We start from the raw sequence: 24798 nt of genomic DNA, 5'->3' as shown, positions 1-24798 counted from the left end.
CTCACATACCAGGTTAATCAAGGAGAAAGGCACAACCAGCTGCCTGTTCGGTGCCAGGATTCATCAGATCACACATGCACTCAGGTCTCTCAGCAACAAGAAACGTTATGACTCTGTCATAGTTCATGATGGAGTGAATGACCTGAGATGTACCTCACTGGACTATATGAAGAGGGACATGATTGAGCTCTCTGAGTTTGTGTCCCAGGCAGGTATGACCCTAGCTTAGAGCAGCATACTACCTTCACCTAGGATGATGCCACAGTATAAGCAAAAATGAATGATTTCAATAATTGGCTTAGTTTTTGGTATCATTCGAAAGGCATCCATTTCCTGTCAGCCTGGGAAGCCATGGTTGTCAAACCATGCTGCTTTGCCAGAGACAGTTTGCTTTCGGTTGCTGGCAAAGGCTCATGCCACCTCCATAGTGCCTTTTTTTAGGCAAGGTCTTGAAAATAAACTTACTGATGTGAAATTTGCCAGTTATAACAAAATAAGGTTCATGCTGCTAAATGCTAGGAGCTTAAACCAAAAACTGCACATCCTGGAAGCAGTTCTATTACTGGAAGATGTTGATGTCTGTGCAGTCACAGAAATTTGGTTCAAGGACTGAGAGAGCACCCAGCCTTGCAATGCTAAAATGCCTTCTACACCTTCAGGCCCCAAAATGAACATGCTAGAACCAAAGAAGGCAATGTTTCTATCTATATAAGAGATAAATTCACCTCCCATCTAGTTAGACTGGATAACTCCATGGAGTTACTCCAAGTTCAGGTTACGGTAGGTAAAATCCCCATTCAAGTCATAACCAGTTATAGATCCCCCTCTATGGGTCATGACACACACGAAGCCTACTTGACCAAACTGGAGACATTCCAAATATTACCAAACACTCTGGTTATGGGGGATTTCAATTATCCCACCATCAAATGGGAAACCTACACTAGCTCTAACCCACTAGCATAAAAGATCCTTGACTCTGTTAACTTAAGTGGCCTGGAACAAATTGTTCATAACCTGACGAGGAACAAACATACTAGATCTGGCCCTCACCAACATGTGAAACGGATGTACTGCCGCAACTGTCGGACCTTCATTAGTTAAATCTGGCCACAAATCAGTCACCTTCAAGCTGACACTAACAACAGTACTCACAAAAGGGAGAAATCAGACTAAAAAATCTTCACCATGGCAAACTATACTCCTCTAGGCGAAGGTATAAATGCATTCCAAGCTCCACCCCCAGCTGGAAGTGGTAACTACGCTGACGTTTACACTAAAGCTCTGTACAATCACTTGCAAAAGTGTATAGGCTCAGCTGTACCAGAAAGAATCAAAGCCAGAGCCCTAAGTAAAAACAAGCCACCATGGTGGACATCCAGCATCAACAAACTTTACAACAAAAGCAAAAAACTGCTGTCTATGAAAACAAAGGCAAGACCCAACAATGGAAAAGCACACTCCTCAGTCTCAACAGGCAAATATGACAATTTGTCAAATCTTCTAATGGCCTCTTTGAGGAAAAACTTAGCTAGCACAGCCAAGGATACCCATAAGGCCTATTTCAGCTATATACATAGCCTAAAATGTAGGACCCAAGCATGTGCAGAACTAGTGACCAATGGTATCACACACACACACACACACACACACACACACACACACACACACACACACACACACACACACACACACATAGCAAACCTGCTAATGGATAGTTTTGGAGAATATTTCACACCCTATTCCCTCCAAATCTATCACAAGCCTTGCCCCAAATTCCCCCCTCACTCTACATGTCTAAAGAACAAGTCATCAAAAACTTGTCTGGTTGTTGATGAACATTTCTAATACTTTGCAATAGGATTTAAATTTGCTGTTTTCAGAAGTCCCCAGTGGTGATGAATAAATTAATCTTTAAGCTAGGGGCTACAAAGTGATTATTTACCTATATGCAGAATTCAGGGGTGGATTGTATGGGAGTTTTTATTTACGTAATTGAGTAGCATAGTGAAGTGGTCTTTGACTTGTTTGGTGATTGATTAAAAGGATAAAAAGGCTAGTTAAGTATTTCATGTATTGACTTACTGGGGATTTTAGGGTTGGTTGAGTTGAAGGGTCTGGTGGGTTTCAAGTGTTATGTCTGGTGGATTTAAGATATTCTGGAGTGTTTTGGAGTTGCTCTTCATGAGGAATATTTTGTGAGCAGCTAGGTTTTTGACTGTGTTCCAGAACTGTGTTGGTTGACCAAGAAATTGTGCTTGTATAGTTCTACAAAATATTGTTTTTGCAACCTTTGTGTTAATTCTGGTGATGCAGTTTAAGGTTTATGATTTGTGTACTTGTCTGAGTTATCTGGATTATTTTCCTGTCCCTCCAGAACTTATTCTTCATTTTTATTTTTTGGGCCAAATCAGTGGTTAGTCATTGTGATGTGTTTCAATGTATAACCTTCTAGTTTTAGGGGTTAGAGTATCTCCTGTATGTGAATTAATGTTCTAAGTTATAATGTAAGAGTGATATCTAGGTCGGTATCTGGGTCTGTATAGGAGGACTAGTCTATTTTATTACCCTCAGTTAAGAGGATGCTTTCTGATGATTTGTAAATATTTCTGCTTGTTCTTTTTTTGTGACCATTTAGAAGATATGTGGTTATGATCACTCAATGAGTTAGAATATGTAGGGACTGCATCATACTGGAAATGATGTAAGAATTATATCTGTAATGGATGGATTATTGCTTCTGCCATTTAGTCTTGTTATTTCATTTACTGGTTGGACTAGGTTACAAGAAAGTGTGTCTGTTTAGCTATAATTTTAAAGGGCCAGCATGGTCTAGATGAATGTCACCTAATAATATTATTTAATGGTGCTTAGAGAGTGCTAAAATGTTATGATACAGAGATTTGAATGCAGAGAAAGAAGAATGGGGGCATAATATAAAGTGTAGCTGTGGAAATCTCTTCATTTTTAGTGTGAATACCAATTTATGTTCCAGTGCAAAAGGTGTTGGGTTGTATTGTTGTAGTTTGCATTTGTACATTAGGGTTGGTAGTGAGAGTTGTTGCAGATATTATTGATGTAGTTGGTTAGTACTACTTTGATGTCCCGTCCCTTTTTAATAATTATGTAAGATGTTCTTTTGTAGGATAGTTGGGTTCATTCTGTCATTAAGAGTGAGTCCGACTATCCTATAAAAGAACATATTTTCTGCTGCCAGTATGTTTGGTCTCATCCTTTTGCATATTACCAAAACCTCATGACCATAGGTAAAGATAGGGACTCTGACTGGTAAATTGAGTGCTTATTCCTATGCATCAGCAACTGTCAGTTCATCACTGCAGTCTAATATAATGCCTGCAGTAATGCTGCCACTGCACCAGCCCAGTGGTCAACCTCCTGATCTATCAACTGCCACGCATGAACAAGACCCCAAAGTTCTTTAACTTCTCCATGTGTGATAGTTGCTTCCTTCTCACCTGGAGAGAGCAGTATACTTTTTTTGAGAAAGAACCATGGCCACTGATCTGGTGATGCTGGTTTTCTACCTCCTGGTATCATCACCTTATCATGGTGGAGGGGTTTGTAGGTCCTTAAGATCTATAGAGCTTTGCATTGTGGAGCTTTATGCTCCTTGTAAGGTCATCCTTTGTGAATTTTTCTGAAGGGAGTGGTCAAACAAACAGTGATGTAGTATTCCTCATGATTTTTTATTTCAGGAATGTGAGAACCTCACCCAGAACAGGGATATCAGGACCCCTTCTGTGGAGCCAGGCCTCTGGATGATGCTCACTAGTAATTACCTGGTGGCAGGATGACCCATATAGCATGGATGAGCTCAACCTCATAACCTCATAACAACCTCAAAAAGGCAATGTAGTTATCTTTGAATAAGGTGTCAGTATTTAATTTGTACTCAACTTTGCAGGTGCAGATCTTATTCTTGAGTTCTGCACTTACCTTTTTGATGTCACTCCTAGTATAGGGTGGTTTGAGTTTATTTCTCAGGGCCAACATGTTTTCTTTTTTTGTTGTAAAGTTGGTTAACAATGGTTTTTCACCAGAGAGGCTTGTTTCTAAAATTGGCATGGTGTTTGTGGCAGATGAAGATAGATGTATCAATGCAGGAGCTGAGGTGGGAGCGGAAATCAGTGGTATAAGTGTCTGCATTTGCTTTGGGTTCCCTATGGGGTGCTCATTTGTCATAGTACCCTGAACCATTATTATCAAACCCATCTCTTAGTAGATTAGTTAACACGGTGGGTTTAGTACATATTCAGAGTACTGGTGATTGTAATTATAAAATGTAAGTGCACTTACTCTAAAACAAAAATAAGTAAATAAATACATATAAAATAAAATAGAATGGGATATTAGAAAATGTCAGACAGCACAGAGAAATCTTTATGGGTTTTGTATAAAAGTATCCATGATATGTGATAAGGAAAGAATATTATGATAAATGTGTTTTATATACTACTTCAAGAAACTAAATGTGAATCAATACACTAAGGTCAAAATAAAAACACCATTTAATAAGTTCTTAATATATTGCAGGACATTAACTTTTTCTTGGGCCATTTGTTGACTTGGTAATTAGGCCTTGGATGGTTATTAAATGCTAAAGAAGCTTTTTCCATATTCGCCATTCGCCATCAAACTAGTTAAGAAAATATCTTACCAAACAGATTGAGCTTTCTTGCTATCCACAAAAATAGAGCTGAACTGTCTTCTTTGCTTTTTTTAATATGTGTGTTTATATTTATGGCTATCTTAGTTTTCATTGGTAGATTACAAAACATGGCAATCCAAACACATTTTATGTTTTTCTTTTCATTTCTTTTTTTAAGCTGTCTTTCTTGTATGCATCAAGTCTGCTGGCACGTCACTTGATGTCACCCACATGAATGGTATTCAAGATTATATGGGTTCTAGACCTGATTTTTTACCTAACAACAATGGTCCCAATAACTCCTTTCACCGTAATGCTCATCTGGAAGAACCTTTACGTAGAAGTGAAAGAATAAGAAATAACCAAACAACCAAACACAACTTAACCAGCAGCAGTTGAATGATGCTAATGGCTCTAGTTCAACTGCTAACAACCAGGTTTTTCAAGTGGACAGGGATTCAAACCACAACAACCAGAACAATCAATCGAACCTGAGACAGCAAGGGAATTGGAAGAACAGTCGGAGGAACAAGAGGAGGAGATAACACCAATTGCACCTAATGAACCAGAAATTTTATTGAGCACACACAGTGACTTTAAAATTTTCAACTATACTGCTTTAACTGTAGATCAAAATATGGTTGATTTCTTTGCTAAAGGTCTTTCCTTTTTCCCCCATCAGAAAACTAATTTTGTAAAAATTATAGTTGATCTTAAAATGTATGTGCGCAAATTGAATTTAGCGGTTCTGATGGGGACCAATTCTACACTTGTGAACTCTCTACGAGTTTCTAGTTTGTTTAACCCCCCACTTGTACCCACATTAATGTCCTTTGAAAAAATGTGTGAGATAGATTTAAGGAGACTATCAGATAATGATACGCATGTTAGATTAACGCACACTAACACTATTTCTTAGGACAAACAATACATCGACTTGATACACAATTGTGGTATTAGAGTTATGAAGCCAGACAAGGGAGGGGGCATGGTGTTTATGAATCAGTCTAACTACATTAGTAAGATGCGTGAACACATGGATTCTGAGGTATATACCCCTGCTAGTTTACATCAGGTTAATACTGCATACAGGCACATTATAACTGCTCTTGACGATTTATTTCTGGAAGGGTCTATTGATATAGACACCTTTCAGTATCTTTCTATGGCAGCACCTAGAATTCCTAGTATTTCTGGGACTCCAAAACTACACAAGGATATCAGGAACCCCCCTTTTAGACCCATTGTTGATGGTAGGGGTTCGATTACTTTTGCTTGTGCTAAATTGGTAGATAGTATTCTTAAACCACTTATTAACCAGGAGTTACAAATATGTCGTGATTCATGGAGTTTCCTGGATAATATTAACAACTTGGAGTATAAGGACAACAACATTTTTGTTACGATCGATGTAAAAGATCTATACACAGTTATCCCCCACCAATTGGGTATAGAATGGGTGAGAGAATTTATGTTGTCCAAGAATGTAGAGCATGATAAAATATGTCTGGTTGAAACACTTTTGGATCTGATTCTTTCTAATAACTATATTATGTTTGACAAGAATATATTTTTACAAAACAAAGGGGTAGCCATGGGGTCCCCATGTGGTGCCAGTTTCGCCAACAGTGTCATGGCATATTGGGAACATAATTTTTTGTTCCCTGATAATGTTTTTCAGGAAAATGTACTATGGTACACCAGATACCAAGACGACATGCGTCTGGTGTGGCAAGGTGACATCAAACTGATCGAAGGATTCATACAACATATTACCAACAAAACCAATTTTCTTGAATTCACTTATCAAGTAAGAGTAGATAGCATAACATATCTTGATGTACAAGTGATTAATGACAGGTATAACAAGCAGTATAAAGCTACCATTTATAGGAAACCTACCTACTCCAATGCCTTCCTGCACTATACTAGTGAACATCCATATCACCAGAAAAGGGCAGTTGTTAAAGGCCAGTTGGTGAGAGCTGCACGGATGGTTACTGAAGATGTTGACTTTGACTTAGAATGTAACAAGATGAAGTCCATGTTCACAAGTAGGGGGTATCCTATCAAATTATTTTTAGAAACACTTACAGAAGTTAAAGATAAGAGATCCACAGGTTGGTTTAAACCTATTTTAACTAGTAGAGCATATAAGGATGGTATTACTACCAATACTAATCTAATTACATGACAGCATGACAAAAACGATGACAGTGTCACGTTATTACATCTCAGTTTCCTATCTACTTTTTCAGCTGACACGGCAAGAGTCAAAGAGATTTTTATAAAAAAGTGGACATTAATTTTGGAAGAACTGCCCACTTGTACTAAGCTAGGTATCAGACCCCGCTTCACTTTTAGAAGGGGTTTTAACCTTAAAAATCTGTTGGAAAGGCATAAGAATGAGCATCTAGGTACGAACAAGCGGGTACATAAAGGTATGCGTAAATGTGGGCATTGCACACAGTGTAAACACATTCAAGTGACTACTGACATCAATATTAATAACAAACACTATACAATAAATGGCTCCTTTAATTGTGAGTCCAAAGCTGTAGTATATGCAGCTTGCTGTCAGGTTTGTCCCTCATTTTATATAGGTAAGACCGAGTGGAAACTAAAACAAAGAATATACGAGCATTGTTATGCTGTTAGTAAAGGTGATGTTAACAATGCTCTTGCTCGGCATATTTTACAATTTCCAAAACATGAGTTTTTATTTTTGGTTGTACACCAAACACTTTTAGACCCGAGAGGGGGGCCTTGGCAACTTTTATTAGAACAAAATGAGTTGTATTGGCAAATCAAAACGGCTGCATACATTTTTCCTGGTTTAAATGAATTTGTGTCTATTAAAAGCTTTTTAAAATTAAAAGCTTTAAATAGATAACATATTAATTTTGCATAAAAGATTTCGAATTTGATACTGTACCTTTTTGTTGATTAAGTTTGAAACATAGTAACATTTACACAGTTTTATATATATAAAAATATGTACTTTGTTTTTGGTCATATATTCAGTATTATTATGATCAGATTTTAGTTTTTAGTCTTTAACCAGCATGCAATTAATTATTTATTTTTTACATATTACTATATATTTTTCATGTGTCTATACTTAGCTAAATATCTTAGTTCTTACAGTAAATTTATGTCATTATCACATATTATACATTTTCAGTTTTGCCCTAGTAGCTTTTTAAAATGTGATTTTTTAGTATAACATTTACACATGTTATACATATATATTTAATGTTATTTATAAATTGAGTATTATGTACTTAACATTGTAACATTTTACAGCAGGTTTCAAACTGTTTAAATATTGTACTTTTATCTGGTTTTATTTTTATTGGTTGATTGAATGACTAATTGATAATTAACTACAAGCTATATAAGCATCAGTTTTATGTTGTTTTGGGTCTGAAGAAGGTGGGATATTTTTACCACTGAAAGTGCTTACCATATTAAAGTTTTTAGTTGCTTTAGCATTACGTTATTCGTATTTGCTTATTTCAGCTTTCTCCTACCATTCAACTCGTTTTTCTTTTGATTTTTAGTAGTTTTTCGGTTTTCTTACATTTTCTGTTTTTCTTTTCATTTCTTTTTTTAAGCTGTCTTTCTTGTATACATCAAGTCTGCTGGCACGCCACTTGTATGTTGAACAAGAAATCGCAGAATGAAAGAGAAGTAGTGAAATCAAACATGAAGCAAGCACTTAATAATAAAACACTTACTTGTGGCATCATCATTAGTCATTGACTGCAGTGGCCCTACATTTGATTGCTGAGTTTGGATGTGTCAGCAAGTAGCTTGTTGTTGTAAGACACAGACAGTCTGCCTGGTCAGTCATCAGATGGCATCTCACAAGACACAGTCTTCATTAATGGAAGCATGTGTTAAATAGTTCCAAAGGCAGATAGTAAGCCAAAATTTATTTTCTTCATACAGGTGTACCCATTGGGAAAAGAGAACCAGCATTCTCCCATATTAGTGAGACCAGATCCAGTATGTTTGGGCCCTTGGTCAGTGTAGTGACAATCTGATCAAGGGAGTTTGTGTTTACAAAATCCATGAATCTCTATGCCTGCATGTTTGGTGTCATATATGATTCCCAGTTAATACTGGGGTAATTAAAGCTGCCCTTGAATATGGTATTGGGTAGGATAGTGTGAGTTTCCAGTAAGCTTAAATACATGTTATGGGTTTCCTGGATCATAGAGGGGGACCTGTAGCTTGCAAGGAGGTGGTACGGGATTTTGCGTGTAGTCATTTGAATGTGGAGATGCTGAAGTGCATTGTCGTGTTTGACCTGCATTGAGGTATATTTATTTTGGATGTAAATTTTGAAACCATTTATTCTTGGATCTAAATTGAGATATTCCCTGTATTCTTTTTGTGAGGAACCTATGTTGTCTCTCAAGCAGTTTCAAGTGCTTAATCAAGTAAATGCTGAAGGTTACATTGTACTCAATGAGTGGTTTGATGTGAGCCGTGTACAGTGAAACAATGACCTTTTTTTTTTTACCTGGATGCCATACTCTTACTTACAAGTTGTGCAATATAAAATGAGTTTCTCACCACAGTAGACATGTGGTGGTTAAAAGTCAAGTTGCTGTCAACATGCATTCCCAGATCCATGACCACTGTATTACCTTTTTGCTATAGCTATAGCTGCAGTGTAAGTTGTCCTTGTGTAAAGACCAAGTTTGCTGACATATTTGCTAACTTTCTAAAGCAAGTGCAAGTGAGAAACGTTTGGAGTTGAACATAACCTCCTTACCACATAAAATACCAACTAATACATTACCAAGTAATACATTTTTTATGTAACAATTGTGGTACTTTGGTATTTTATTTTGTTGATAATGATGGCCACCTGAATTTTACTCATAAGTGAAAACTCCTGTAATGATCTACAATGCCTCACTATCTAAATTTTTGCATAGGGTACATTATTTCCATGTTAAATGCATTACTGCCAGTTTCTTACTTCCTAGGAAGGACAAGTTATCAACTAATTCTTGTAGGTGAAACATCGTACATTGACAATTAAAAAATGGGATAATATATCTGTGAAACTATGACATAAGCAAGAAACTGCTTTTGAAAAGACATAAGTTTGTTTTTATCGACCCATAATACTTTGTAGTTGTATAAAAATAATTTCACAGTACCTACCATGACATCATTTCTGGGGTGCAGTTATAGAAAAAAAAAAGAATAAACATTCAAAACAAAAATCAAATAGCTGATTATTGTCTTCATTTTTTTTTCAAAATCACTTGTAACTTTGACACCAGCAATATAACTGGAAATTAAATTAATTGTAATACAAATATGTTCCAGAACGTGACCAATGCACTTTAAAATAGCTACCTGTCTGTTAGAAATATGCACTGACAACATGTCATCTGTGCTATTTGTCTTTGTCATCAACTCCACAAAATATGCCTTCATGCTTAGTTGTGAAATATTGCTGAATACCAGCTCTTAGAGACACCACAGTTTCATTGTACAGGCCGCACATGCCATGATCCCTTTTCTTCACAAAATCATAAAGTTCTCTTCATGCTGCCTGAAACTTTCTAATATCCACTTTTCTTTATTAAGAGTCAGCACTTAAAATGTTACAGAAAATAATATAATACTTTGACTCTGACCTCCCCATCATGTCCCTGAAAGTGTACCATTATACATTTTTATTAAAAGAACTTCTGTCTTTTTATGACTCCCCTTCTAGCCAGTCCAGTAGCACTTTTGCATTATATACAGCAGATAAGAGTACTCACCTTGGCAGTGAACACAAATAATATGCTTGTTTAAAAGCATTTCATTCCTGCATATGAGAAAGATGCCCATAAAATCAAAGCCCTTTTTAACAGTTACAGACTCTTACTTTCAGGTAAGTAATAGTTTCTTGGATGCTGTATTTGATGTATTTTTATTATATATTAGGATGTTCTTAAGCCCAACACTGGCTAACTACCTAATGTCTATTACAGGTTTGCTATAAGTAAAAACATGGATGCCAGCACACTGGTGAATGAACTGGCAAGAGCCAGCACTAAATGGACAGAAACAGCTCTTCAAGTTGTGAAGAAGCTTTGGCTTGAAAACTTTCAAATGTCTCACACAAAGTCTGTTCCCAAAATCCTGCATACAGGCAAGGTGCATTAATTCAACAATACTGTATTTTTTTCTGTTTGCGTTTTGTTTTCTTTGAGTGGAGCAACATTTGGCATTCTTTGACATATTCTGTGGTATGACAGTAAAACTGTGCAATGTTTATTTCAAATTATACCATGACCCCCCCCAAAACGTGCACGCTGATTGGCCAGCGTGCCCATTGTAAATCGAGTTATACTAATGGAAAAAGGTCCGTCGCCGGACTTTTTCCATTAGTATAACTCGTTTTAAACATTGTCTGGCTATGTTAAATGGGTTTAACATAGCGAGACAGCTTTAAAATAAGCAACGGATATCTCCGTTTGTTTTAAAGTTGTCTCATGTTAAACCCATTTAACATAGCGAGACAGTGTTTAAAAAGCAAGGAGAAAGCAAAATCTCCATTGCTTTTTAGTGTCGCTATGTTAAATGAGTTTAACATAGCGAGACAGTTTAAAATAAGCAACGGAGATGTCCGTTGCTTATTTTAAACTGTCTCGCTATGTTAAACTCATTTAACATAGCGAGACACTAAAAAGCAACGGAGATCTTGCTTTCTCCGTTGTTTTTGCTCAACTCTGATGTACTGCGCAGGCGCGCAGTACATCAGAACTGCCGCAGATGCCAGACATCTGCGGAAGGGCAGTAAACAGGCATTATACTATGCCATTATTTAAGAAAAGTAACAGTTTCTTTTCTTAAATAATGTCATGGTATAATAGCAATAACTTCTGGTGGGTAATGCTAAATTTACCCACGGTTGGCTTTGTTTGGTCCCCACCACGCCAACCGTGGGTAAATTTAGCATTACCCACACCCACGCATGGGTTATTGCTATAGTCATCATGGCCTGCTGGTGAATATGTCATGATCACACAATATAGGGGTTCTGCTTTCCTTCTTTGATTTGTTTCCCTCATTCTTTGGACTGCAGTAGGGCATAGTGGGATAAGGATTGCTAATGAAAATGATTCACTAAGATCAATCTGTTTACTTGGTTAACAAAGAATGAACAAGTAAAATGTATGTGCTTTAATGTGTAGTTTAGGTTTTAAAGCATAATATTGTTTTTTTAGGTCTGCTCATGTTTCTTGTACAATTTCAATAATGTCAAAAAGCCTCACTGTGACCCACTCTAGTAACTCAGTAATAGGTTCATAGGGGATTAGTAGGCAAACAGCTCAAGATATTTTACAAGCCTATCCAATATAACCCGATAATACCCGGTATGTGCCCCTTTGGCAAGGAGGATGGCATGGGTTTGTGCTCATGCCTTGAGTATTTTATAGATTTTACAGTCTGCTCCAGTCCATAAGGGACATCAGTGCTACCCCAGGTGTGAATTTCCAATTCTCATTACATCAATTCAAATTGATCTTGAAGAAGGCCAGGGAAGACTCTGCTTAACATCAATAGGAAGCCTATTCCAAAGAAAGGGCAATCTTTGAGACACATATCTGTCTTTTCAGCATGTTCTGTTTGATTCATTGATGAAGTTTGGATCCCTAGAATGGGTGATCCTCATATTTTTTTGTCTTGCAGATATGTAGTAGCTCCATCAGGGCTGGATTTGTGCATGCCTTGTAGGTCAGGAATAGGTCACCCTTTAACAGTCGATAGGAGAACGAGTAAAGGGAAAGGCCTTTCAGTATATCCATATAGGACATGTCGTTAGCACCCTGTACTTTCTTAGTGAGGAATCTCTGAGGTCACTCCAGCTGTTGTAAGTGCCTGGTTAAATGCATTCCAAATGGCACATTGTGCTCCATTGTTGTTCAAATGAAGGCTGTGTACAGTGGGGCTATATTCACCTTGAATCTGGATGCTATACCTCTACTTATAAATTGTGCTATGTAGAAAGACTTCCTCACCACTGTGGAGATATGATGGTCAAAGTTCAGGCTGTTATCTGTCTGTGTACCTAGATCTCTCACTTCTGAGTCTGCTGTTAGGGCTGTGTTGTGAATGTTGTACTTAGCAGGGGTATTTGATTTCCCAAAGGGTACAATAATGCATTTCTTTGCATTTAGTTTCAGGTCTTTGTTGTGACACCAGTCATTTGCCTGATTTAGGCCCTCCTGAAAGTTATTTACATCACTGGAGGATTCAATGATTGCTCCTAGTTTGCAGTTATCTACAACTTTATCATCCAGAGGCCTTCCACATTGGCCTTGGCATCTGAGAAGTGTATTCTGAACAGGAGTGGTTCCAGCACTGAGCCCTGTGGCATGCCACTAGTAACTGTCTTCTTACTGGAACTGGATTCACCCATGTTAACCACATGTCATGTCAGTAAGCCAATCTGCTATCCATCCGGTGATGTTGTGATGTATGCCCAATTTTGTGAGTTTACTTATAATACAGTGAGGAATTCTGTAAAATGCCTTGGCTATGTTGAGGTAGGCTGTATGTACTGTTTTGCCCTCATCCATAGCCTTAGTGACTTTTGCAAATAAGTTAACCAGACTTAGTAGGCATAACCTGCCCATGACAAAACCAAATTGGGTTGGGTCCAATGTTCAGAAGTCTCATATTTCATTATTTATCAGGTTCATGAGCATTCCTTCTATGGCCTTACAATTAAGACTAGTCAGGCTTATGGGTTTGTAATATCCCAGGACAGTTGATGGTCCTTCCTTATGCAGATGGAAGATGATAGCTGTTCTCCACTCTAATGGGACAAAGCCATTCCAGAGGCTTTCATTACATCTGCATGATGCCTCCAGGTGCATCTATAGTTAAATCCTACTGATGTCTCTAGGCATCAAATATTGCTTGTTCATATTTGCATCAGTAATTCCAAAACCATGCTATGTACATGTTTTTAAAAGATTTCATTTTAAAGCTTACACAATGGCAAACTCAACTACCTTAATATTTGACCTCTGGGTAGTCCATGTAAATAGATATTAACTGTTGTTTTTGTGATATAAATTTATATATATATAATTTTCACATTTTTCTAAATATCTCAACAACTAAGTAACACCAGACAGAACCCCTTAGCCTCATATGAAAGCTCTCAGCCAGATGGATGAAATGCTGCTGACAGTATATGTGTAACTTGAGTGGTTGCTGAGATATTGTAACTTGTCTGAAAAATATTGCAAATGTAATAGTTGCTGTGTTTACTTCGACTTAGGATCATAGGACCATAAGATGTTACTAGGCTAATGGCCCTGGGGCCCTTACAAGCCTAGCCAAGAGTTTATCCCTAAAAAAGAAACCTCAGTCAGCACCTGTCGCCCCTGTCAGTGAGGGACAAAGGTGAAATCTCTGTGACAATTTTTTGGTTTCTCATCCACTCATCAATGTTTAGCTTGAAGAGGGCCAGTGAGGTGCTCTGTTTGACATGTATGGGAAGTCTATTCCAGAGACGGGGCAGCCTCTGGGAGACAAACCTGTCTCTTGAGCAGGTTTTTTTGATGTTGCATATTAGATTTAGGCCTATCGAGTGGGTAATTCGTGAGGAGTTAGACTTATGGATATGGAGCATCTCTAGTAGGGCAGGGTCCGATAGTGCCTTGTTGGTGAGATACAGATCACCTCTGAGCAATCTGTATGATACTGAATAAAGTGATAGTAATTTGAACCTGACCACATAGGACAGGTGTTGGAAGCCATAAATTCTCTTTTTAAGGTATTTCTGTGGCCTTTCCACTTGTTGCAGGTGTTTGGAGAGATAAATACCAAATGGGGTGTTATACTCAATTATAGGTCTAATGAGAGAGGCGTACAGAGAGGTAATAACTTCTTTTTTCTGGATGCGATCCCTTTACTTATGAGATGAACCAAGTGAAAGGCTTTTCTGACCACTGCCACCACATGATGGTTGGATGTGAGATTGTTGTCAACCTGGGTACCCAGGTGTCTCACCACAGGTTGTGTACTTAGGGGGTTGCCGTTGATGTGGTAATCAGTAGGGGCTGTGTTTTTGCCAAATGTTATGATAATACATTTTTCTGCATTTAACTTAAAGCCATGACTTTGACACCAATTTATTTGTAGCTGTGAGACCCTCTTGCAGTATGCTACCATCATTTGGGGTGTCAGTGACAACACCCAACTTACAGTCATCCACAAACGTTGTCAGCCACAGACCCTTTGTCTTTGCCTGGACCTCTGAGAAGTAGATGCCAAAGAGTAGGGGTCCCAGGACAGATCCCTGGGGAACACCACTAGTGACAGGTCTGCTGTTGGAGATGGTGGCACCAATTTTGACCTTGTGGGTCCTATCTGTGAGCCAGTTGGCCACCCATCTAATGAGACAGGGATTAACACCAAGGTGTGTTAGCTTTTCAATGATGCCTGAGTGGGAATTGTGTCAAAGGCCTTGGCCAGGTCAAGGTAAGCTGTATGTATTGACTTTCTCTCATCCAGGGCCTTGGTGACAGTCTCAAAGAAGTCAGCAAGGTTCAATAGGCAAGATCTGCCCCTGACTAATCCAAATTGGGTGGGGTTGAGTGCTTGGAGATTGTCTATGTCCTTGTTTATGAAATCCATAATAATACACTCCATGGCTTTACAGATCAGACTTGTCAAGCTAATGGGGCAATAGTTTCCCAGGTCAGTAGTGGCACCACCTTTGTGCAAGGGGATGACAATGGCGGTTTTCCACTGTGCTGGAATGAAGTCTGTAATTAAGCTGTGGTTGAATAGGGTGCTCAGTGGTAAAGCTAGTTCTTGCTGGAGATGGTGCAGAATACAACCTAGGATACTCTCAGGTCCCATGGAAGCTGTGTTCTTTGCCTTGGGTATGGTCTTTAACACTTGATCTATGGAGATGTGAGGTGTGGGACAAGTATCAGGGATGTCAACTGGGCCTTTGGGGGGCAATAAGGGGGTGAAATTTGCATTGAACCTATCAGCTAGCAGGTTGGCTAAGTCAGCAGGATCAGTGTAAGTGGTACCATTAAGTATTAATTCAGAACAAACTTGGGCTTTGCCATGGAAGTTCCTAACGTAACTGAAGAAAGACTTGTGGTTTCCCTTTGTTTTGGAGGCTAGTTTCAACTCATAATTGGCTTTGGAGTTTTTCACTAGTGATCTAATTTGCTTGTTAAGGTGGAGGAGGGAGTTTTTCCAATTTGGAATTTGTTCCTTTTACCCTTGGACAACAATTTCTTCCTTTTGTTGTAAAGTCTGTTGACAGAGGATGTCCACCAGACAGGTTTGTGTTTCCTTGAGGAGCAGGTTTTAGTTCTGTTGGGTATGGCTGAGTCCATACAATTGTACAGGTGCTTGTATACTGCACTGGCATACTGTTTAGCATAGTTGTCTGCATCCTCTGAGGGGGGCGGTGGTGTGAAGCTGCTGATACCCTACCTTAGGAGGTTGTAGTCAGCTTTTGAGAAGTTTTGTAGCCTGATTATGGCTAGGTAGGGGTTGGGTGGGACAGAAACTTCGAATGAGTCAGACTGATGATCTGATCTCACCAGGGAAGAACAAACTGTGGAAGTGGTGCAGCGGTCACCCATGTTGGTGAGAGCCAAGTCTAGTATGCTATCTCTCCTTGTGGGGGATGAGACCAGCTGATCTAGTGTGTTAGAGGCGATGAAGTCAAGGAATCATTGGGTGAGTGCATTAGTGGAGGAATAGTTCACCCAGTCTATGGTGGGGTAGTTGAAGTCATGAAGGATAGGGTGTTAGGGGGTACCTTGATGGAGTCAAGTAGGTCCAGGTAGGAGGAGTGGGTGTCCTGAGACATGGGGGGTGTAGCTGGCTAAAACTTGGATGGGTGTCTTGCCAACTGTCAGTTGGACCTGGAGTAATTCCAGTGCGTCATACTGGTAAACCAGTCTGGAGATGTGCCTGTCTTTAATGAAGATAAAGACTCCACCATCCTTTGTCTTTCTGACCTCATTTTGGGGACATAAGGTGTGGAATGAGGTATAGTCTAAGGCATGGGTGCTCTCCGCAGCCCTGAACCAAGTTTCCGTGACTGCACAGACTTCAGCATCTTCCACTGTGATGAGAGCCTCCAGTGAGTGCATTTTCAGATTAAGGCTCCTAGCATTGAGCAGCATGACCTTCAATTTACTTTTTGACAGATCTTTTATGTTGGAAGATTTGTCTTTGGGACATAGCCTAAAAAAGGCACAATGAGGAGGCAAGTGCCTTGGCCAAGATCCGGAACCCCAGGGGTGACAGATGGAAGCCATCTCTGGTAAAGCATCGAGACCTGTTAACCATGTCATCCTAGGCAGACAGATACTGGATCCCCCTGGAAAGACACCAGAAACTAAGCCAGTTGTTGAAGTCAATCATTTTTTGTTGGTATTGTGGTCTCATTCTTGGTGAAGGTAGGATGCTGCTAAGGGCTAGGGTCATTTCAGTTTAAGATCTAGAACCTAAAGAATACTACCACTATAAAACAGTTGGTGCTGAAGAGTTTGTCGTTTATGCTTCTTTCAAAACCCCTGTGGTTTTAGAAATGTGAACATTTGTTTGAAATCTGAAGACATAATTTGATTCTGTCAGAATGCTTAGGCTCCGCCCATTGGAAGTTACAGTGCAAACTTTCAGAGCTCCATTGGAGTGAATGAATTAAATAGAGATCCTATTGGGCCTGATGGGTCCTGATTTAAGCTATTTTAGAGGCAACCTGGTATATCATTGGGCCACACTGAAGTTGTGTTTTTAGCTTTAGAAAGCGCAATGGCTATCCTGTTCAACAGTGATAATTGGAGGAGGAGTGGTGGAGGGTATTTCTTGGGGGGGACTGGAGGTGATGGGGAGGAGTAAGTTGAGCTGAATTTATTGGCCAACAGGTTTGCTATATCTTTTGGCTGAGTATAGGTTCATAGATTAGTACTAGGCTAAATGCCCTTGTGATCCATTTTAAGCCTAGCCAATTATACCTTGTGAGACTCGAACTCTGCACCTTGTGTTTGTAAGGCAAACACCTTAACCATTAGGCCACCCACCCAATGATATCTGTTACTAATTCTGTACATTGTTGGGTGTTGCCCTTAAGATTGTGGTTATAACTGAAAAATGCCTTATGGTTATCCTTAGCTTTGGTGAATATTTGTATCTCAAAGTCTACTTCAGAGACTTGACTAGTTCCCTAATTCACTTGTTTATACTAATGAGGGACTTCCTGCTCTGTTGTGCACATCCCCTCTTACTTTTCAACAGGATTTTCTTCCTTTTGTTGTATACAACATTGTTTCTTTTGCAATCCCAATAGCTGCCTCACTAAAGATCGATTAATCTAGGAGCAGATTATCCCGTTTGGTTTACCTATGAGCATACCTCTCAACATTTCACATAGTCCTATTGTATTTACACTTCTTTTTTTTCTTTTATTTTTGCAAGAGATCACATGCCTAAAACCCTTCTCTTCTGCTTTTCTGACATACTGGAGCCCTCTGTCACTAGTACCCTTCAAGATTCCTCACTCTCTGCAGTCTACCCACTCCAGTTCCTTTAACTACTGGTGAGGAATTATTTTCTGGTGAGCATATGGCAGAGACCTGCATGCCCTTTTCCCTTCCTTTACTGTAGTATTTTGGAAAGATATTACCGTGACTCATACCCTGGTAGGTGTGCTCACCTAATACACTTTGCTATCATCATCTCCCCTTAACTGTGAATCATGTGATGTAATTCTGGTCTCTTCTTGGATGCTTTTAATTCACTCAGGTTAATCCTCCTCCTCCCCAGGATTGGGGAAAAACATGCCTTGTCCTCTCCTTTCAATTCTATGCTTTTTTCTTTTCACCAAGTCCTTTGTTTATCCTAATAAAATGCATCTTGAGTACTCTTTGTGGGGTTTGGTCGGGAGCCAGATAGCTCACTGATGATACTTTATTTACTCTTTTTTTTTTTTTTTACAAGTAATCGATATGCAGTGACAATCAAGGCAGCCCCATTCGTGTTTATACAGAAAGGTCGAACTCACATGCTGCTGTTCTGTTCACCTGTATAACAACCTCTGAGTGATGAGTACTGTGGAAGTTACCAGCAACACAGTAAACAGTAAACAACATATCCCTTACTTTCCAGAAGAGGAGTATATTCTTCTGTATACCATGTCTCTTCTCTGTCCCGTCCTACTAGCAGCTGACAGGTATGCCGATAAACAAATAGTTCCAACCTGTTGACCCCCAGGCTTGAATGCTCCCTATCAAGTCGAGTGGCATTGCATGAAAAATTATGTGCCATATACATCTGAAGCAGCCTTGTACTACCTTGAGTTTTGATAACTTGGTTACTTCTTAAAATATGACAGTAACATCCTGGGTAGAGGTATTAGTTATTTTTTTCTTCAGCTGAAAGCAAATTGTGAAGCTGCCAGGCTTATAGTTTCGATAATTCAGTTTTACATTAAGAGATGCTGTTGGCCTGAAGCTGCACATATTTTATCACATTGACATGCTGACATATGCAGGAGAAATTGTTTTGTTTCTTCTTTGTTGTTTCTTAATGTGTTTCAATTTGCTAGCCAGATATTATTTATTAATTGCCTGTCATATTGAAAGTACCAAGTATTAACAACTAAAATTAAAAGGTATATACATCACTAGTCATTAAAAAACCTACATAAAACAATGATTTCAGCTGCATTTTGAAGACAGTGACACTGAGATATCTCTAAAGCCAATGAGGTAAAACTTTCCAGAGGCTGGGAGCTGCACATGAAAAGTCCCTAAGACCAACAGATGTTGGTTTAACCTTTTTAATCTCCAGCAGTGCATTAATAGTAAATGTGTGGTTCCTAGTAGGGCTGTAGCCTAAATCAGCCCCTCAGAGCAAAAGTTCAATGGGTAGCATATGTGCTCCTAAAAATGTATCCTGGCTAGTATATTCTGCACAGGATAAAGGTAATGTAGGTTGTCTCCAAGTAGCCCTACATAGGGAGAGAGAGAATTACAGTAGCAGAGCCTTAAAATTTCTTGAACTACTTTTAAGATATATTTATTAGTTATCACATGGTTTATCCTGGTAATGCTCCTTAAATGGTAGAATGATGATATGGTGACCATTGACATCTGACCCTTTAATGTAAAGTTCATCACTCAGCATCATGCCAAGGAAACATACCAGAGATACTGGCCTCAATTCTGTACCAAATAGCCAGACAGCAAACTGGATTTGTCGAATACTGGAATTTCAGGCAGTGGCCTGCACAAAGGAAATGTTTGTTGACTAGTTTCAGCCTCATTCATTTGGCAACAATTCAGTAGATGATATCTGTTAAACAAGCCTCTGAAGCAACTGAAGCATTATTTATTGTAATAGCTAGAGAAAGGCACAGTTTCATAACATAATTTTAGCTCTACTAAAACCATGTCTTATAATTGTGTGTCCCAGTGGCAGCATATAACCCAGTATTGGAACCAAAACTTAACTCGTGGAATGTCAGTAGTCAAGAGGAATTCTCTTGAGTGTCAGACTGCTGCTATATTCTTTTAGATTAATCAGCTAGATAGACTTTAAACCATACAGGAAACCATAGCAAAAAACACAAACTAGGAGCAACGCAATGAAGGGCATGTAATATCAACTCAAAAACACATAAGTTGATCTCTTTCCCAGGAATAAAAGTCCACAAACGATGAATGTAGATAAAATTTAATTTGGTGCACAGGAACAACGGTTAGCGCTTTCGCATCATAGCTTCATCAGACCAATAATAGATGGTACAACACAGTTTAAATAAAACCAAGGGCGGGAAAATTAATAAACATTTAAGGGTATATCCCTTGTATCATGAGAATGACGTTTCAACATGATTCACTACATATAAATATATTTAAAACATTAATATGTATATAATAGAAATTCATATATCAATAACGCGTTTAAGCGTAAAAAACTATATAGTCATGTGTAAAAAACATATTCTATCATAAAACAAAACACCCTAAAACCTTTTCATATACTTTGTAATGTATATGCATGCACAGGTATACATACACTTTAATTCATATGCATCACAACTGTGTAAAATTGTGCAACCTATCTAAGAAAGACAAGATATGTAATTGCAATGTAAACAACACCTATAGCCATATCTACTTGGCATAAAAACTCTAGAACCTAGTGTATGTAAGACATTTGAGCATTTAAAGGATAAATATGTATAATAATGACAAGTGAAAAACGCATATATACAAAAACAAATGTATGATGCATGAAGCATCTCACACTCGCATGCAGTCGATACACTCACAGCATACATCATGTGCAACATAACAAAAATATATATAACAACAACCCATCCAGATGGTCATAAAGGACTAACCATTCAAAAGTAAAAATATATAAACTAAACAACCCATAAAAATATAAAAAGTACAAATATATGTACATATACATGTACACATATCATATGTATATGAAAAATATATGTGATAAATTCAAAAAAAGAATCTATCACATATATTTTTCATATACATATGATACGTTACAAAGTTGAGTTGATATTACATGCCCTTCATTGCGTTGCTCCTAGTTTGTGTTTTTTGCTTTGGTATTATCTCGTTGTGCTATCTACTAGGAGCATTAACTCCACGTGGATCTGTTTTTTCTATTTTCATATAGGAAACCATATTAGATATACAGCACCTGGTTGGAAGGTAGTTAGTTGCAGCTGTGTGGTTTATAGGTTCATAGGTGATTAGTATACTAACTACCCCGGGGGAGCCTTTTTAAGCCTAGCCATGCTTCCCAAGTGTATCTGACATGTTTTGTTACCCTAGGGTTATTTTAAGGGCTGTAGATGAGCTTGGACATGGGTGATCAAGCTTTTACAGGCTGCCTCTGTCTATTAATAACATAGGTGCTTGATCGGGGTAAATTCACGATTTCCCATCCACTGGTCAAGTTCTGCTTAAATTGGGTTTGGGAAGAACTCTGTATTACATGGATGGGAAGCTTGTTCCAGAGAAGGGGTAGTCTTTAAGACACATGCCTGTCTCTCCAACATGTCCTGTTTATGTTGTAGACAAGGTTTAGGTCCCTAGATCGGATAATTCTGATGCAGTTTGTTTTGTGGATGTAAAACAGATCAGAGGCATTCTATAGGAGACTGAGTACAGGGATAGGACTTTGAGGTGCACTGCTTACGGCATGTTTATACCCTGTATTTTTTGTGAGAATCCTCATTTGATGGTCCATTTGCTGCATGTGCCTGGTCAGGTCTGAGTACAGTGGAGCAATGACATCCTTGAACCTAGATGCCATACCATTCCTTATAAGTTGTTCAACATAGAAAGATTTTCTTACTACCTTAGACTCATGATGGTCAAAGACCAGGTTACAGTCTAATGCTGCTCTTAGATATATTATCACTGTTATGAAGCAAATATTTCATCTCTTGTTATGAGGTCATCTAGGAATTGCAATAAGACCATTCTGCTGTTGTTACAACATCCAAAGCTAAACAGGTAAAGCTCTAGTAACTGATAAGCTGATGGCTGGTTCACAAACTGGATGGCAACTATCTTCCCAACTATCTTTCTAAGAAAAGTTGAAATATTTTGATAAGTTTCATAGCAGAGAGGGTCTAAACTTGCCTTATTTAGTGGGAAGTTACCACTGATGTTCTAAGGAGTCTAACAATTTATATAACTAGGACCCATTTAGTTCAGGCAATCCTTTACTCATCTTGATGGATCTGTCCATCTCACAGATGGTCTAGTGGATGTCTGAGACCATCCTCATGAATTCCTGGAGCTCTGTTTGGTTAAATTCATTGTACACTAAGTTTAGTCACTGTTTTTGCTTTGCACTTTTAACATGTTTGGAATGATATAGCACAACAGACCACTTGGGGGACAACGTACTGCAAAAATACTTTACTAATTGCACATACTGCTACACTGTAAATGCCTTCAGGATCACACAGATAGGTCAGACTGCCCCGATTGCCCCCATCATGAAAAGGTGAGCACAAGGAGAAGTGCTGCCTTTTTAGAAGCGATCTCTCAGTTGCAACTATGATAGTGATCTGACAGTCTTAACCAATGCTTCATACTACCCCTATTTTTGCTCCACTCTTAGGTGGTGAACCTTACTCATGGACAAACCACTTTTAACTCTTTATAGAAAGATGAAGATAAACAAGGACTAGGTGATTCAAGCCTAAAAGGAAGTATGTTTTTGCAGCTAATGCAACCACATCTTTTTTTAAACAATGTAATTAAATCTTCACACTTTAAACAATGACATAGATAGATTTACATTAATAGAAAAGAAGACAATCCATAGTAAAATTTTTCATCACTGTCATGCAGTATACATATGTTTTCTTTTTAAAAATCATCAGGCAGTAAGACTATCAAAAGTGACTTACTGATTATTACACTTCATGTATCTGTTCTTTTTGTAGGACTACCAAACTTGACTTACTAAGCAGTAAAGGTACTTTTTGGATCTGTATGTCAACTCTTTTAGCATTTAGCAGATTCTGAAATTTACTTAGCACACAGTCAGCTTTTGGGAAACAAAATGTGACACTTGGTCATTTATATTATTTTCACAGGCTCCCTAAGGTTGGCCTTGGCCTTTCTACTTACATTTACCTAAACTGTTTTGCTAGTATTTTTGTGCTGTGGCATTATCAAAAATATTTGCTTAACAGCAACCTTTCTAAACTCATGCACATTATCCAAATACTTCCGTATTTCCCCTTTAACACTCAGTAACTGTTCCTGTTCTTGTTCTGTGAGACTCCCCTTCTTCTGCAATATTTAAACCTTTGAAAACCCCTCTAATTCCTGTTACTTTTCTCATATTTCTTTCTTTCTTATTTCTAGCATATTTTTAAACTCCATTTTCATTTTATCCCAATCCCTAATTATACCCTTTGAAGAAATGTCTGTTTTCCATAACAACTCTTAAATCTTTTCCACTAGCCATTCATTAAATTTCTCTTTTTTTAACAGAGAAATAAGAAAATGTCAGTGTTTCATTTCTGATTCAGTACCCAGCGTCCTTATTGTAAGTCTTTATTGGTGCATTAAATTGCATACCTCTCAACCTCTTACTACAAGGAATCTGGGCAAAGCAAAAAATAATGTAGGGGCAAAGGCCTCAAAATAGGGACAATTTTAAATATTGCCCATATAAATATAGAAAGTTGATAGAATAACAGGATTTGCATTGGCATACATTTTCTGAAGGGCATGAAGTCTGAATCTCAAATGGTTGTCATTACTCAGTGACTTCAATCCTCAATGAATTACCTGAAAACCACAATTTAATTGGGAACAAACCAAAAATAAGGTGAAAAAATTTGGACATTCTGCAAAAATCGGGACAGATGTGAGCTGAAATAGTTAAAACTTTCAAATAAATACCCATTCTCCTGTGAAACAATCTCTATCCACTCTAGCCCAGTTATTGTACCTTGAGGAATAATATATAAAATCTGTCTGAGTTCCTGTGAGTAAATTCCCATCATCCATTTCAAATATTCTTATATTTCTTCATAAAGCTACACTCTTTTGTTATATTTTCCTTTCTTGTTCCCCCGATACATCATCACTATTGTAAATCAGGCTCTAGTTTCCACCCTTAAATAGTATTCCCCTTCTTTCTCCCAGGATTCTTTTAAGCTCCATAAAATTAGTTTTAGGTGGAATATAAGTAGATGGCCAATATAATTTTTCTGCCCTGCCAAAAGCCCCTCATTACCATAAATCTATCATTGTTATCTTTTTTTTCCTTCCTCATCTATTCCTATTAGTACATCTCTCACAATCAGTATTATTACCTCTCTTTTCATTTGTCCCTGATAGTCTGCTAAATATCCATTCTGAAGTCTTTTCTTTGCCAAATTCACATGTTCATATGTTTCATCTGTGGACTTCCAATATGGCTGCACACTAAGCAACAGCATAATTTCAACTTTCCCAGAATGAAAACAGAAATTCAGAACAAAACAGTAAGTGAATTTGTCTTTTGGGTAAATTTCAGTTACTGACTAGTAAGTGCACCAACTCAAT

The 24798-nt window shown here is 38.1% G+C and overlaps 1 protein-coding gene across 1 annotated transcript in view; it reads left to right on the top strand.

Annotated features, from left to right (window-relative positions):
* The window catches only part of COMMD6 (COMM domain containing 6), a 393895-nt gene that overhangs the window by 307921 nt on the left and 61176 nt on the right, over positions 1-24798 (top strand). The window contains exon 5 of the mRNA XM_044072903.1: positions 10678-10843. Within this exon, the coding sequence (XP_043928838.1) occupies positions 10678-10843 (166 nt within the window). The remainder of the gene's footprint in view (positions 1-10677; positions 10844-24798) is intronic.

Source organism: Protopterus annectens, chromosome 5.part1 (assembly GCF_019279795.1).
Source record: "Protopterus annectens isolate FY-2018-M chromosome 5.part1, PAN1.0, whole genome shotgun sequence".
NCBI classification, from domain to species: Eukaryota; Metazoa; Chordata; order Ceratodontiformes; family Protopteridae; genus Protopterus; species Protopterus annectens.
The sequence above is the reverse complement of the archived record's forward strand: the minus strand, read 5'-3'. Positions and strand labels throughout refer to the sequence as shown.